The 17701-nt window shown below is 39.1% G+C and overlaps 1 protein-coding gene across 1 annotated transcript; it reads right to left on the minus strand.

The window, feature by feature from the left end:
• Window positions 1-13408: 13408 nt before the first annotated feature.
• LOC131174670 (DNA-directed RNA polymerase II subunit RPB7-like) lies at window positions 13409-14996 on the minus strand. The gene is made up of 3 exons (XM_058138426.1): window positions 14780-14996; window positions 13638-13803; window positions 13409-13525 (listed from the first exon to the last, which is right to left on the minus strand). Exons 1-3 carry the CDS (start codon window positions 14893-14895, stop codon window positions 13409-13411), a joined length of 399 nt encoding a protein of 132 aa, XP_057994409.1. The 5' UTR covers window positions 14896-14996.
• Between the last annotated feature and the right edge of the window lie 2705 nt (window positions 14997-17701).

A 17701-nucleotide genomic window follows, 5' to 3' on the forward strand; every position in this document is an offset into this window, starting at 1 on the left:
AGAATAATGTTTACACAAAAAAATTATTCATCATCAATAGAAGAACTAACAAATCATCAAGTGTTTCAAAGAAAGTAACTTCAAAGAAACGTGACTAAGTTTCAGAGAAATGATTTTTAAAAAAGAAAAAAATGAAATCATGCTATATGACAACTAGGCACGCCCACCTACACCTATTTGAAAAACCAAATTCCAGTTAAAAAAACAGAGCTTGACAATTACAGAACAACACTTTTCATCCCCCCATTTTGTGCTTCAAAGGTTGTAAAGATCATTAATCAAGGTAATCTGATAAGATCGAGCAGCAAACACACACATCCAAACATACATTTTCCAGCAACAAAAGTGGCTCAATATTGGTCCATAACACACAGAGAAACCTGTATAACAGCAGGCCTCTTCGCAAATATCCAGTGAGACAACTCATAATTTGAACATAACATAACCATACCAAGCAGCCTTTCTTCCTCAAATAACCACCGTCAATGACCTGAAATGCCACTTGTTAGTTGCTACGATATTGTTAGTAGCGCCAACACTTTAATTCCGTTCAACTTTTCACAAATATTAAGTTCTCCTTAAAAGAATATAAGACATAATGCCATGACACCAAACGATTCAAATAAACAAGGTTTGACTAAGAGGTGGAGCTTTCTCGCTGGAAGAATCCAAAAGCTACTATATTCTTCTCTTCACGTTTCATAAACCCTTAAAAATGAAACGTTTATAAGTGGTTCAATTTCTCTCTTGCATTGGAATCTAATTTTAAGAACTCATTCTCTTCAATTCCAAAGTTGAGTGAAAAACTTCAATTTAAGAGATGGCTATTATGAATTTTTCTTCAAATCCCACAAAAATTGAAGATTTGGGTTCTAATCACATTGATTGAGAGATTGATATACGAAGAGAATCGAATGCAGTAAACACTCCACTCGACTTCCTTACCCAGGCGATGAGCCTTCTCCCGAACCATGTGCTGGTTCACCAAACACTCCACGTTCAGGCTCATAGATCTGGTCAAGATATCATCAAGGTTATCCGGAGACAGCCTATCCCGATCTTCTCGAAGACAGATAGAGGACGCCAAGACCTTGGCGAAACCAGGGTTCTCTCGAACCGTGCGGTTTTTCTCCAACGAGTGGATCAACACTTGGGCACTGCGGGAAAGGGTCCTTACAGGAGGCTGGGAAGGACCCCCTTCCACACTTGGAGCAACTGGAGGAGGTGGAGGCGGCTCTTCTCGGCGAGGAGGTGATCGGACCACTTCTATAACCGGAGGCCCAGAAGGTTGAGACAAGCCTCCCTGTATCTCCCCGGGCTCATGACCAGGAGTTCGAAGCAGCTCGGAATGTTTGATCTCCCGTACCTTCCGGGAGATCTCTCTCTTTCGCTTCCGGCTCTCCTTAGAGGCTTCGCCGCTTGCCATACCTGCACAAAGAAGAGGTCAGTGAGATCGCTAAGGTCCAAAGATCTGAGATATAGAAAATACCGATGCCGAGATCAGAGAGCTGAAGCCCGCGATCTTGACTGGTGACCAGCTGCATAGTCCAATGGTGTAGCTCGGCCGTCACTGCATCCAAACAAGAGAACTTCTCTCTGGACACCTTTTCCTTCAACTCCATCACCATTGCACCCTCTTCCCTATTTAGGGCGATGTGCTTCGCAAGCAAAGGACCCTGATGCAGCCAACTGCGGAGGAAGCCCTCAAAGCTGTTCGGAATTTTACTCCTCAAGATAAAAAAGCGGTTCTTCTAATTCTTCAAGGAGGAAGGTAGGTCTCAGAAAGCCCACAATGTGGTTTCGCCTGAAGAACCAATACTCGCCGCCCTTGCGACGAGTTAGCCGGGCAGTTCAAATAACACCTTAGCTATGGGTCGAGTCCTTTAGCTCGGCATAGGCCTCGAAAGCTACCAAGATCCGCCACGAGTTCGGGTGAACTTGAGCGATGCACACTTGGTGATATTTCAAAACTTTTTGAAGAAGTCGCCCAAAGGGAACCGCAGACCGCCTTTAATTGTTCTTCGAGACCATGATCATATCGTTCTCCTTGAAGAAGTGATCGGCACGAAGATCACCGTGACACTTAATCAATTCGTAGGAATCAGGCCGGATGTTGTACTCCTGGCTGAACGACTGAAGGTCGGTTTCTTGCAAGATTGACGGTAGCTCGTCCATGGGAAGATTTTCCCTCCCCGAAGAAGGCACATGCCTTGATGGCGCTGGTTGTCCCCGAACCGAGCGGAGACCCTAGGAAGTTCAGCCGCACGCTTGGTCCGACCACCTCTAACTCATCTGACGACCACGAGAATCGAATGGAAGGGGGCTTATCGCTTCTCTCACCTGCACCGCTTATTTTTAAAGGAAACAGGAAGTTTAAACTAAAAGAAAGATCAAAACCCTTACCGAAGCTTGATCGGTGTCGGAGGAAACTTGAGAAAACGAGAGAATTCGGAAGTTGTTTGCGAGAGACTGAAAATGACATAAAGGAGCAACGGGCTAACCCCACCTCTATTTATACTTGCCCGAGCATTTAATGCTCATGATGTTCCAGGTAATGCATCGGATAGCAGGACTCGCCAGCTGTTCCGACACGTCTCACGAATATTCCCAAGATTCCATGAAGAGATCGGTTAATTATAGAGCGGCAGATTAAGGTGTTTTGAATTACGGATCGGATAAGTGTCATTCAAATGAAGAATCAGATCGGATAATCACATCAGAGATCGGAAAATAATCAATGTAATAATAATAAAATGATAGTGGTCAAAATGAAATTTTATTTCCGAAAAGGTCAGATTACATCATTTGGGCGATCTTCAGAGATCGAGATTACACAAAAGTTTAATTACATCATTTGGGCGATCTCTAGAGATCAGATTACATTAAAAGGCAAGTTACATTATTTGGCCGATCTCTGGAGATCGGCATCACTTCCTATCTAGCGAAGGCCCATGTCAAAGCCTAGTCTCGTGGCTGAGTCAAAAGATGTGTCTGATCAGGAGACCGGCCGTTGGATAGATGTACAGCTTAGATGGGGTGACTATGACTCTCATGAGGATGTAGAGTCATTTCTATTGTCATCGACCAGAACCGAGCTGTAGTTGGGACACCCAATATAGTGAGGAGCCAAATGAACATCAGCGGGCAATCACCGAGGTTGAGTGGAATGTTAGCAGTCTTCTCGCCCGAAATTGGATCGCCAATTATATTGGCACAGTAATCCGAGATCGGAATGATCGATATTTTCGATCTTAATCGGGAAATTAGTCCAGTTCTCTCACTGTCATCAAATAAGGATATCATTACATCCCGATCACCGGGGTTGTAAATTTTCAGTCGGGACACGAAGAAAATGGTCGGAAAAAGATCAAAAATAGTCACCATGGCCGGAATTATTGCCGGAGCAGTTAGAACAAGAAAAGTGAGAAGGAAAGAGGAAAAATCAAATGAGGAAGGGTTTCCTGCTGAAGGTATATATAGGGGAGAGTTTGAAGCATTTATTATTAGCGGAAAACGAAGCAAATGTCTTGATAACCGAAGCAATAAATGCTCTGACTGAATTGACCCGGATAAAGGAGAACGCCTTAGAAGGAGAGAGATCGGGAAAGGCGTTCGAAATGAGAGAACCGGAATAAGGTCGGAAGGGATAGAAGATCGGGATACAAAGAGAATAAGACAACTTCTAATAACCGTCGTCAGAATCAGAGCCGAGGTAGTTAAAGCGTCGCAGACGAAATCCTCACCGCACGCCTCAGAATCGCCCACATTGCCGGCTGTAAGCGAATATGTCACAACAAAGGTACATCTCAATCTCCACCGTTGATCTTATCTCAGAAGGACGAGCTCTGAGCCTCGGATCAAAGAAGAAGACGACAAGACCGGCGCCTTTATTCCCAAATTTCTTGATAGTCCCGGACAGGAGAATGTGGGACCGTCAGATTAGAAGAGGAAAAGGATAAATATTCTGAAGGGGATCTCGGCCGTCCGTTCTGATCCTCTTTAATTCCTGAGCCTCAGATCATGTCCTTTGAAATCCTGACCCTCTATCTCCCTCAAAATAGATCCTGACCCTTCATGGGGAGCACCTGCTCCTATAAATACCGCATGAAAACTGCTCAGAGACGGCAAAAAGGGAGGTAGTTACTATAGCGGTAGAACTCAAACTTAATTCATTCGTTACTCGCTATTTTTAAGCTTTGGTAAGGAAAACTTTTGAAACTAGTTTTCAAGTGTTTTCTTGCAAAGGATTCTTGAACACTAAAACTCTCCATTTTCAGCCTTCATTATCCTGTGACGCTTTTATTTTCGCCTTCCTTATTTCCACTCTCATTGTCCAAGCTCGACTTCATTCAACTCGGTTATTTCAACTGCACAATATTTTAGCTAAGCATCCTTCATTCCAAGGCGAGCCTTCGCCTCAAAGCTAATCAGCCGCAAATTTTTACGCTTTGTGGTACAGCTATTAGTTCAATAGATTCGCCCTTACAGGTGAGTGTTTATACCTCCGTGTTATTTTACGCATTCCCTTTATTTTAGTGTTTGTAGTTTTCATCAAGTTTATATTGTGCAAAGAAGGTTATTCCCGAATTTACTTCCTTTGTCAATTGGTCCATTCTTTCTGTTAAGCTTTGATACTTCTAAACGCGAGAGTCCTCGTCCTAAGTAGCGTATAAGTAGTTGGATAAAATGTAGGTAATCAGATTTTAAGCGTTTCTTTAAAATAGAAGGTCTGAATAATACGTCAGGAAAATAGTGAATCACTAGGCTGACATAGAAAGCGAATCGGTATGACGCCATAAAGCGGAATAAAACCAAATTTCAAATAAGTAAAACAAATCGAGTATCAAAAGGTACGGGTAAGGCGACCACATAGGAGGTCGGAAAATTCAGTCTGGTATTCCCTGTCTAGTCACAAGGTACCAATGAGGTAAAAGAAGTCTTATTCCGATCCCTGGCGTCTTTGAGTGCCAAAACCATTAGTTTTAGGCTCTTGTGATGTGTAGTCGTAATCGAATAATGAGAGGTCAGAAAAATCCTTATTCGACTCCCATTAAAGACTCCCATTAAAGTAAAAGAGATCGGAAGAAGGTTCTTGTCCGATTCTCACTTAAAATTTTAATAAAGTACAAGAGATCGGAGGAGAGTTCTTATCCGATTCTCACCTAAAATTTTAACAAATATTTACAAGAGATCGGAAGAAGGTTCTTATCCGATTCTCACCTAAAATTTTAATAAAGTAAAAGAGATCGGAGAAGAGTTCTTATCCGATTCTCACCAAAATTTTAACAAATATTTACAAGAGATAGGAGGAGAGTTCTTATCCGATTCTCACTTAAAAACTTGAACAAATATTTAAAAGAGATCGGAGGAGAGTTCTTATCCGATTCTCACTTAAAAACTTTAACAAATATTTAAAAGAGATCGGAGGAGAGTTCTTATCCGATTCTCAACCCAAAAATTTTTAATAAATATTTATAGGAGATCGGAGGAGAGTTCTTATCCGACTCCCAAATTAAATTTTAACAAATACGTAAGATGATCCCCCTGAAATAAAATTAATACGCAACAGCAACTCACTAAGGTTGTTTCATTTACTTATGTATCTGGGTAATCCGGATTAGTGAAAAATCAAATATTCCTTTCGGTCAAAAGGATTAACATTTCCATTCAAACCCTCCTAACTATGAAAAATGTGAAGTTAAATCTGCTTACCCTCGTTGAGGGACGAGGTGGGGTGCCTAACACCTTCCCACCCGCTACGGACCCGAACCTAGAATCTCTGCTTTTGAAGTGGTTTCATTTTAACTTGCTTTCACAAATGGTTTTCTTTCATTGTCCTCAAAATTCAAGTGGCGACTCCTCACTATTCCCACTTCGTGAGTGTTCGCCCAAGTGACCGCAGAAACACCTTGCGACACTATTGTGCACTTGATACAAAGCATTCAACAAATATATAAGATTAAGCATCAGGAACAAAAATGGCTTTATTACATACAGTCCAACTTTCCTTATAATATTCATTTCTCCAATTATAAAACTGCTTTCCTTATGATATTCCACCTATCCTACAAAGCAAACAAATGAAAACTTTTAAAGTTCGCTTTATCTGCATGGGCCTATTAAAAATGTTAAAAATACTGAAGTATGACATTAAGCAAGTATTTTTCACCCTAATTCTTGAACCAGACATAATACTTAATTGCTAAGGAAAAGCAAATAACAAATTGGCAAAACCAAATTCTTTCTTCTCTCGACTTTTGGGTTTATGAAATTATAAGCTTCATACAACTACGTCAAAAAAGCGGTACTTCCATAAATTAGGTGATTTCAATTTTGTTGTGCTCAAAACGTAGTATAGCTTTAATGCTAACATTAATTTTAAATGAGTAATTCCTACATTTCTAAATGACCACACAAGGCAAACATGCTGAAAAGCATCGAGGGAACAAAGCAGTCTTGTTAATGCAATGCAAAGTGGAAAGCTCACATTCCTCTAGGAGAAAACAATGAAGTAAATATAGAAAACAATGAAGTAAATATAAAACTTACATGGTTTGAAACAAAAATTTGAACTGGTCCAGCTTCTGCAAAAAACCCCATCTGACAAAATTCTGAATAAAGTTACTCACTGACCATACTTGACAAATCCAATTATAATTTCATAATGTTATTAAGAGCTTGATTGGTAAGCGTGTAAAAGAGAAGCACGTACCTTGTTTACCATGGTAACAACGGCTTCCAAAATCTCTCCTTTAAAAGGCCTGAACACAACACACTGGTACTCCACTGGAAATGTCACAAATCCTGTTCCATCTCGGATTAATCCTTTCCCAATGTTCTCTATGCCTGTTATTGCCACCACAAACCCATGTCGACCGCTGCAGCAATACCAAGAAATTAGAATAATGTTTACACAAAAAAATTATTCATCATCAATAGAAGAACTAACAAATCATCAAGTGTTTCAAAGAAAGTAACTTCAAAGAAACGTGACTAAGTTTCAGAGAAATGATTTTTTAAAAAAAGAAAAAAAAATGAAATCATGCTATATGACAACTAGGCACGTCCACCTACACCTATTTGAAAAACCAAATTCCAGTTAAAAAAACAGAGCTTGACAATTACAGAACAACACTTTTCATCCCCCCATTTTGTGCTTCAAAGGTTGTAAAGATCATTAATCAAGGTAATCTGATAAGATCGAGCAGCAAACACACACATCCAAACATACATTTTCCAGCAACAAAAGTGGCTCAATATTGGTCCATAACACACAGAGAAACCTGTATAACAGCAGGCCTCTTCGCAAATATCCAGTGAGACAACTCATAATTTGAACATAACATAACCATACCAAGCAGCCTTTCTTCCTCAAATAACCACCGTCAATGACCTGAAATGCCACTTGTTAGTTGCTACGATATTGTTAGTAGCGCCAACACTTTAATTCCGTTCCAGTTTTCACAAAGATGTAGGTCTCCTTTAAAGCATATAAGACATAATGCCATGACACCAAACGATTCAAATAAACAAGGTTTGACTAAGAGGTGGAGCTTTCTCGCTGGAAGAATCCAAAAGCTACTATATTCTTCTCTTCACGTTTCATAAACCCTTAAAAATGAAACGTTTATAAGTGGTTCAATTTCTCTCTTGCATTGGAATCTAATTTTAAGAACTCATTCTCTTCAATTCCAAAGTTGAGTGAAAAACTTCAATTTAAGAGATGGCTATTATGAATTTTTCTTCAAATCCCACAAAAATTGAAGATTTGGGTTCTAATCACATTGATTGAGAGATTGATATACGAAGAGAATCGAATGCAGTAAACACTCCACTCGACTTCCTTACCCAGGCGATGAGCCTTCTCCCGAACCATGTGCTGGTTCACCAAACACTCCACGTTCAGGCTCATAGATCTGGTCAAGATATCATCAAGGTTATCCGGAGACAGCCTATCCCGATCTTCTCGAAGACAGATAGAGGACGCCAAGACCTTGGCGAAACCAGGGTTCTCTCGAACCGTACGGTTTTTCTCCAACGAGTGGATCAGCACTTGGGCACCGGGAAAGGGTCCTTACAGGAGGCTGGGAAGGACCCCCTTCCACACTTGGAGCAACTGGAGGAGGTGGAGGCGGCTCTTCTCGGCGAGGAGGTGATCGGACCACTTCTATAACCGAGGCCCGTAAGGTTGAGACAAGCCTCCTCAGTATCTCCCCGGGCTCATGACCAGGAGTTCGAAGCAGCTCGGAATGTTTGATCTCCCGTACCTTCCGGGAGATCTCTCTCTTTCGCTTCCGGCTCTCCTTAGAGGCTTCGCCGCTTGCCATACCTGCACAAAGAAGAGGTCAGTGAGATCGCTAAGGTCCAAAGATCTGAGATATAGAAAATACCGATGCCGAGATCGAGAGTCAAGCCCGCGATCTTGACCCAGAATCAACCGCATAGTCCAATGGTGTAGCTCGGTCGCCACCGCATCCAAACAAAAGAACTTCTCTCCGACGCTGTTCCTTCAACTCCATTACCATTGCACCCTCTTCCCTATTTAGGGCGATGTGCTTCGTAAGCAAATGACCCTGATGCAGCCAGCTGCGGGGGAAGCCCTCAAAGCTGTTCGGAATTTTACTCCTCAAGATAAAAAGCGGTTCTTCCAATTCTTCAATGAGGAAGGTAGGTCTGTAATAAGCCCACAAAGTGGTTTCGCCGAAGAACCAATACTGCCGCCCTTGCGACGAGTTAGCGATGCAGCAGTCAATAACACCTTAGCTATGGGTCGAGTCCTTTAGCTCGGCATAGGCCTCGGAAAGCTACCAAGATCCGCCACGAGTTCGGGTGAACTTGAGCGATGCACACTTGGTGATATTTCAAAACTTTTTTGAAGAAGTCGTCCAAAGGGAACCGCAGACCGGCCTTTAATTGTTCTTCGTAGACCATGATCATATCGTTCTCCTCGAAGAAGTGATCGGCACGAAGATCACCGTGACACTTAATCAATTCGTAGGAATCAGGCCGGATGTTGTACTCCTGGCTGAACGACTGAAGGTCGGTTTCTTGCAAGATTGACGGTAGCTCGTCCATGGGAAGATTTTCCCTCCCCGAAGAAGGCACATGCCTTGATGGCGCTGGTTGTCCCCGAACTGGAGCGGAGACCCTAGGAAGTTCAGGCTGCACGCTTGGTCCGACCACCTCTAACTCATCGGACGACCACGAGAACTGAATGGAAGGGGGGCTTACTGCTCTCTGACCCTCGGCACCGCTTATTTTTAAAGGAAACAGGAAGTTTAAACTAAAAGAAAGATCAAAACCCTTACCGAAGCTTGATCGGTGTCGGAGGAAACTTGAGAAAACGAGAGAATTCGGAAGTTGTTTGCGAGAGACTGAAAATGACATAAAGGAGCAACGGGCTAACCCCACCTCTATTTATACTTGCCCGAGCATTTAATGCTCATGATGTTCCAGGTAATGCATCGGATAGCAGGACTCGCCAGCTGTTCCGACACGTCTCACGAATATTCCCAAGATTCCATGAAGAGATCGGTTAATTATAGAGCGGCAGATTAAGGTGTTTTGAATTACGGATCGGATAAGTGTCATTCAAATGAAGAATCAGATCGGATAATCACATCAGAGATCGGAAAATAATCAATGTAATAATAATAAAATGATAGTGGTCAAAATGAAATTTTATTTCCGAAAAGGTCAGATTACATCATTTGGGCGATCTTCAGAGATCGAGATTACACAAAAGTTTAATTACATCATTTGGGCGATCTCTAGAGATCAGATTACATTAAAAGGCAAGTTACATTATTTGGCCGATCTCTGGAGATCGGCATCACTTCCTATCTAGCGAAGGCCCATGTCAAAGCCTAGTCTCGTGGCTGAGTCAAAAGATGTGTCTGATCAGGAGACCGGCCGTTGGATAGATGTACAGCTTAGATGGGGTGACTATGACTCTCATGAGGATGTAGAGTCATTTCTATTGTCATCGACCAGAACCGAGCTGTAGTTGGGACACCCAATATAGTGAGGAGCCAAATGAACATCAGCGGGCAATCACCGAGGTTGAGTGGAATGTTAGCAGTCTTCTCGCCCGAAATTGGATCGCCAATTATATTGGCACAGTAATCCGAGATCGGAATGATCGATATTTTCGATCTTAATCGGGAAATTAGTCCAGTTCTCTCACTGTCATCAAATAAGGATATCATTACATCCCGATCACCGGGGTTGTAAATTTTCAGTCGGGACACGAAGAAAATGGTCGGAAAAAGATCAAAAATAGTCACCATGGCCGGAATTATTGCCGGAGCAGTTAGAACAAGAAAAGTGAGAAGGAAAGAGGAAAAATCAAATGAGGAAGGGTTTCCTGCTGAAGGTATATATAGGGGAGGGTTTGAAGCATTTATTATTAGCGGAAAACGAAGCGAATGTCTTGGTAACCGAAGCAATAAATGCTCTGACTGAATTGACCCGGATAAAGGAGAACGCCCTGGAAGGAGAGAGATCGGGAAAGGCGTTCGAAATGAGAGAACCGGAATAAGGTCGGAAGGGATAGAAGATCGGGATACAAAGAGAATAAGACAACTTCTAATAACCGTCGTCAGAATCAGAGCCGAGGTAGTTAAAGCGTCGCAGACGAAATCCTCACCGCACGCCTCAGAATCGCCCACATTGCTGACAGAAGCCAGAATATGTCACAACAGTGCTGTACATCTCAATCTCCACCGTTGATCTTATCTGTAAGGACGAGCTCGGAGCCCTCGGATCAAAGAAGAAGATGACAAGACCGGGCGCTTTTATTCCCAAATTTCTTGATCGTCGGACAGAGAATTTGGGACCGCAGTTAGAAGAGGAAAAGGATAAATATTCAAGGGATCTCGCCGTCCGTTCTGATCCTCTTTAATTCCTGAGCCTCAGATCATGTCCTTTGAAATCCTGACCCTCTATCTCCCTCAAAATAGATCCTGACCCTTCATGGGGAGCACCCGGTTCCTATAAATACCTGCATGAAAAACTGTTCAGGAGACGGGCAAAAAAGGGAGGTAGTTACTATAGCGGTAGAACTCTGAAACTTAATTCAGTTCGTTACTCTGCTATTTTTAAGCTTTGGTAAGGAAAAAACTTTTGAAACCAGTTTTCTGAAGTGTTTTCTTGCAAAGGGATTCTTGAACACTGAAACTCTCCATTTTCAGTTCGTTCATTATCCTGTGACGCTTTTATTTTCAGTTCCTTATTTCCACTCTCATTGTCCAAGCTCGACTTCATTCAACTCGGTTATTTCAACCAGACAATATTTTAGCTAAGCATCCTTCATTCCAAGGCGAGCCTTCGCCCTCAGGCTAATCAGCCCGCAGTCCTTTTACGTTTTGTGGTACAGCTATTAGTTCAATAGATTCGGCTCCTTACAGGTGAGTGTTTATACCTCCGTGTTATTTTACGCATTCCCTTTATTTTAGTGTTTGTAGTTTTCATCAAGTTTATATTGTGCAAAGAAGGTTATTCCCGAATTTACTTCCTTTGTCAATTGGTCCATTCTTTCTGTTAAGCTTTGATACTTCTAAACGCGAGAGTCCTCGTCCTAAGTAGCGTATAAGTAGTTGGATAAAATGTAGGTAACTGTATTTTAAGCGTTTCTTTAAAATAGAAGGTCTGAATAATACGTCAGGAAAATAGTGAATCACTAGGCTGACATAGAAAGCGAATCGGTATGACGCCATAAAGCGGAATAAAACCAAATTTCAAATAAGTAAAACAAATCGAGTATCAAAAGGTACGGGTAAGGCGACCACATAGGAGGTCGGAAAATTCAGTCTGGTATTCCCTGTCTAGTCACAAGGTACCAATGAGGTAAAAGAAGTCTTATTCCGATCCCTGGCGTCTTTGAGTGCCAAAACCATTAGTTTTAGGCTCTTGTGATGTGTAGTCGTAATCGAATAATGAGAGGTCAGAAAAATCCTTATTCGACTCCCATTAAAGACTCCCATTAAAGTAAAAGAGATCGGAAGAAGGTTCTTGTCCGATTCTCACTTAAAATTTTAATAAAGTACAAGAGATCGGAGGAGAGTTCTTATCCGATTCTCACCTAAAATTTTAACAAATATTTACAAGAGATCGGAAGAAGGTTCTTATCCGATTCTCACCTAAAATTTTAATAAAGTAAAAGAGATCGGAGAAGAGTTCTTATCCGATTCTCACCAAAATTTTAACAAATATTTACAAGAGATAGGAGGAGAGTTCTTATCCGATTCTCACTTAAAAACTTGAACAAATATTTAAAAGAGATCGGAGGAGAGTTCTTATCCGATTCTCACTTAAAAACTTTAACAAATATTTAAAAGAGATCGGAGGAGAGTTCTTATCCGATTCTCAACCCAAAAATTTTTAATAAATATTTATAGGAGATCGGAGGAGAGTTCTTATCCGACTCCCAAATTAAATTTTAACAAATACGTAAGATGATCCCCTTGAAATAAAATTAATACGCAACAGCAACTCACTAAGGTTGTCTCATTTACTTATGTATCTGGGTAATCCGGATTAGTGAAAAATCAAATATTCCTTTCGGTCAAAAGGATTAACATTTCCATTCAAACCCTCCTAACTATGAAAAACGTGAAGTTAAATCTGCTTACCCTTGTTGAGGGACGAGGTGGGGTGCCTAACACCTTCCCCACCCGTTTACGGACCCCGAACCTAGAATCTCTGTTTTTGAAGTGGTTTCATTTTAACTTGCTTTCACAAATGGTTTTCTTTAATTTCCCTCAAAATTAAAGTGGCGACTCCTCACTATTCCCACTTCGGTGAGTGTTCGTCCAAGTGACCGCAAAACACCTTGCGACACTATTGTGCACTTGATACAAAGCATTCAACAAATATATAAGATTAAGCATCAGGAACAAAAATGGCTTTATTACATACAGTCCAACTTTCCCTTATAATATTCATTTCTCCAATTATAAAACTGCTTTCCTTATGATATTCCACCTATCCTACAAAGCAAACAAATGAAAACTTTTAAAGTTCGTTTTATCTGCATGGGCCTATTAAAAAATGTTAAAAATACTGAAGTATGACATTAAGCAAGTATTTTTCACCCTAATTCTTGAACCAGACATAATACTTAATTGCTAAGGAAAAAGCAAATAACAAATTGGCAAAACCAAATTCTTTCTTCTCTGACTTTTGGGTTTATGAAATTATAAGCTTCATACAACTACGTCAAAAAAGCGGTACTTCCATAAATTAGGTGATTTCAATTTTGTTGTGCTCAAAACGTAGTATAGCTTTAATGCTAACATTAATTTTAAATGAGTAATTCCTACATTTCTAAATGACCACACAAGGCAAACATGCTGAAAAGCATCGAGGGAACAAAGCAGTCTTGTTAATGCAATGCAAAGTGGAAAGCTCACATTCCTCTAGGAGAAAACAATGAAGTAAATATAGAAAACAATGAAGTAAATATAAAACTTACATGGTTTGAAACAAAAATTTGAACTGGTCCAGCTTCTGCAAAAAACCCCATCTGACAAAATTCTGAATAAAGTTACTCACTGACCATACTTGACAAATCCAATTATAATTTCATAATGTTATTAAGAGCTTGATTGGTAAGCGTGTAAAAGAGAAGCACGTACCTTGTTTACCATGGTAACAACGGCTTCCAAAATCTCTCCTTTAAAAGGCCTGAACACAACACACTGGTACTCCACTGGAAATGTCACAAATCCTGTTCCATCTCGGATTAATCCTTTCCCAATGTTCTCTATGCCTGTTATTGCCACCACAAACCCATGTCGACCGCTGCAGCAATACCAAGAAATTAGAATAATGTTTACACAAAAAAATTATTCATCATCAATAGAAGAACTAACAAATCATCAAGTGTTTCAAAGAAAGTAACTTCAAAGAAACGTGACTAAGTTTCAGAGAAATGATTTTTTAAAAAAAGAAAAAAAAATGAAATCATGCTATATGACAACTAGGCACGTCCACCTACACCTATTTGAAAAACCAAATTCCAGTTAAAAAAACAGAGCTTGACAATTACAGAACAACACTTTTCATCCCCCCATTTTGTGCTTCAAAGGTTGTAAAGATCATTAATCAAGGTAATCTGATAAGATCGAGCAGCAAACACACACATCCAAACATACATTTTCCAGCAACAAAAGTGGCTCAATATTGGTCCATAACACACAGAGAAACCTGTATAACAGCAGGCCTCTTCGCAAATATCCAGTGAGACAACTCATAATTTGAACATAACATAACCATACCAAGCAGCCTTTCTTCCTCAAATAACCACCGTCAATGACCTGAAATGCCACTTGTTAGTTGCTACGATATTGTTAGTAGCGCCAACACTTTAATTCCGTTCCAGTTTTCACAAAGATGTAGGTCTCCTTTAAAGCATATAAGACATAATGCCATGACACCAAACGATTCAAATAAACAAGGTTTGACTAAGAGGTGGAGCTTTCTCGCTGGAAGAATCCAAAAGCTACTATATTCTTCTCTTCACGTTTCATAAACCCTTAAAAATGAAACGTTTATAAGTGGTTCAATTTCTCTCTTGCATTGGAATCTAATTTTAAGAACTCATTCTCTTCAATTCCAAAGTTGAGTGAAAAACTTCAATTTAAGAGATGGCTATTATGAATTTTTCTTCAAATCCCACAAAAATTGAAGATTTGGGTTCTAATCACATTGATTGAGAGATTGATATACGAAGAGAATCGAATGCAGTAAAACGGAAAGTACAAATTATAATCTTAACCTGCAAGTGCCCTCAACATCTTTCATGAGCTTGGAGACGAGATTTTCGCGGAGGTTGCGGCCGAAGTAGCGTGGGTGCAATTGCATGTTCCTTTCCAATACTATGTGGAAAAACATCTTCTGTGTGCGTATGAATCCTTCGTTTCCCTGGTAAGAATGAGGAGACAACCCGTAGAGGCAGTTGGGTTGCACTTGCACAACAGCTTCGGCCACATTGATACAGGGGTGAGCAGATTTCTATTCAAACCGAAAAATCAATGGAATGTAATTAATTTGATTCAATTAGTTTGATTTTATATTATAAAAATTTTGATTATTTCAATTTAATTCTATTTTGAAGAGAAAAAAATAGGTTAAACCGAACTGAACTAAATAGTAATTTTATATATTCAAATCGAATCGAATCAATTCTTTAAGTATGAATCCAATTTTCTGTAGCCGAGAATGCGTGTTTAGGACAGTGATTCACTTAACTCAAAAGATCAACCTAGAAAAATTCCTTAAGTATGAATCCAATTTTTTGTAGGACAGTTTCTTCTTCAAACTCTTTTACCTCGTCTTCCGAGTCGAGAAAGATAGTTAATAGTGAAGAAATAATAATCGAAAATTCTGAAAAATGTATAGATAATTGGGAAATTTCAAAAGTACAAAAGGATCAGATCTATCAGACTACAAAACTCATTTTTTTCAAAACTGATTTCACAATCAAAACTGAAGAGAGAGATCTTCAGATTACAAAACCCTTTGAGACGATTTCTCTTCTGTCTCAAAAATCCTTACAAAAACACCGTGAAAAATAATACAAATACATCCATACAGGTTTAGTCCAAGTTGGAATTAAACCACTTACAAAAGAAGGGTTGAATACCTCAATCTTAGCAATTCTTAGAGATACTAGGTTCATAAACTTCCAGGACTCCTTACTCAGTTCAGTCGAGTCTAGTTTGTGCAGTGGACCAATATCTTTTGATTGCTATTCAAATTTTACTGTTTCGTTAAACGACAATAATATTACAAAATCCCTTATTTTACAAATCAAAACTCACAATTACAAAATGCTTGAAGGATCTATTCCTCTTGCACTGATTTACAAAATCCATTACCAAGTTATGGTTTCTGCTTTTGCCACAAAACATAAGTTTCAAAGTAAAAAAGGAGAAACTTTGCTTTTACAAATTGATCTTACAAAATTCAACACTGTAATCCCTAGATCTATCCAATGGAAGGACATAACTCTACCAGAAGAATGGATTTTAGAAGGTGCAGTAGAACCAGAATCTTCAAGAATAATTGAGCCAAACGTTCAACTTAGGCAAATAACCCAGTATGACGATGGAAGAGTCAGCCTTAGCTTTAACAGAAGCCTTAGGTTTTCAGATTCAGATGATTCCTCAACGTCCAGTACTGTAGACATAGGAAGAGTGTCTCGTATACCTTCTGTCATTAGTTTGCCTGTTACAAAACCAATTGAAATACAAAATATTCAGCCTAGGTATTCTACCTTAGACTTACCTAGCTCTTCTAGGTTTTATACTTCAGAAACACCCAGATCCACTTTACAAAACGTAGATTATTCTACAAATGTTCCACATCCAGTTTATACAAATTTACAAAACGAGTCTGTTCAGGATGAAACACAAACAGAATCAGAACCTACTTCTCCTACCTTTTCAGCCATTACAAAAAATATAAACCATGAACTTAATGTGCTTGAAAAAGAATTTAAAGTAAACAAACAATATTTGCATGATGATTTTTATTCTCCCAAAAATCATAAAAAGCAAATGTGGTTTTTCAAAAAATTCAATGATCAAAGGAAAGAAATTCAAAAGGAATATTATGATTTTATACACCAACAAAAAGTTCATATTCTTTTCTTTGATTGGTTTGAGATGTATGCTAAACAACATAACATTTCATATCCATTTTCCAAAACTCCAAAAACTTTCAAAAAATCAAATCCAGTTTCAAAACCTTCTCAAATTTCAAAACCTAAACAACAGGAATTAGAAGATAATCAATCAGAGTTCATTGCGGCTCTGAAAGATCTTCTGAATAAAGCAGAAGAAAAACTATCTGTTAACCCTGTTACTGTTAAAAATAAAATTCCTCACAAAAAGAATTCAAAACAATAGGTTTTAAAGGAACAAAACCCTCAAGAAACCTTTCAATTACAAAAGAAACCTCTTCCAAAATTAATCCCAGAATTACAAACAGAAAGTGAATTCAAAATCTCTGAATCCACTGACAATCATAAATCATTACAAAAAGAAGAATTAGTCATTCAAAATTTGAGTACTAATTCTTCAACTTCCCCTTCAAACTCCAACCAGGAGTCTGAAGAAAATGTACCTTTACAAAAAGATGGATTAGTTAATAATTCATCCAATTCAGATTCTAAAATTGAATATGAAGAAAATGCAAAAAATGTCAACATGCTTTTAAAAAATCAAGAATTAGTCTTAGATATTTGGAAGCATGAAGAAAATCCGAAAAATCAGAAAAAACTATAAAACCCTCCAGTCCAATGCCTCCAAAGAGAAATAAAAATCACTAAGAATGAGCTTAAACAGCTTAAAGAGAAAAAGACACAGGACTCAAAAGCAATCCAGTTTTTGTTTTCAAAACCCCAGGAAGAATCTGAGAAAAGTAAAAAAAAATAGTTTGGAAACTCAAAAACCTCTAGAAGATTTTCTTTTCATCCTCAATCAGATCACCTCCAGAAAATATTTGATACAAATTACCATTATTTTTTCAAAAGATTTCAAAATCAATACAATTGCCTTATTTGATACAGGAGCAGATTTGAACTGTATTAAAGAAGGAATTGTTCTAAAGAAATTTTATAAAAAAATCACAGAAAAACTTTCAGCTGCAAATAATTCAAAAATGGCTATTAGCTATAAGACAGAAGCCTTTATAG

The sequence above is a fragment of the Hevea brasiliensis genome, chromosome 16 (assembly GCF_030052815.1).
Source record: "Hevea brasiliensis isolate MT/VB/25A 57/8 chromosome 16, ASM3005281v1, whole genome shotgun sequence".
Taxonomy (NCBI): Eukaryota; Viridiplantae; Streptophyta; class Magnoliopsida; order Malpighiales; family Euphorbiaceae; genus Hevea; species Hevea brasiliensis.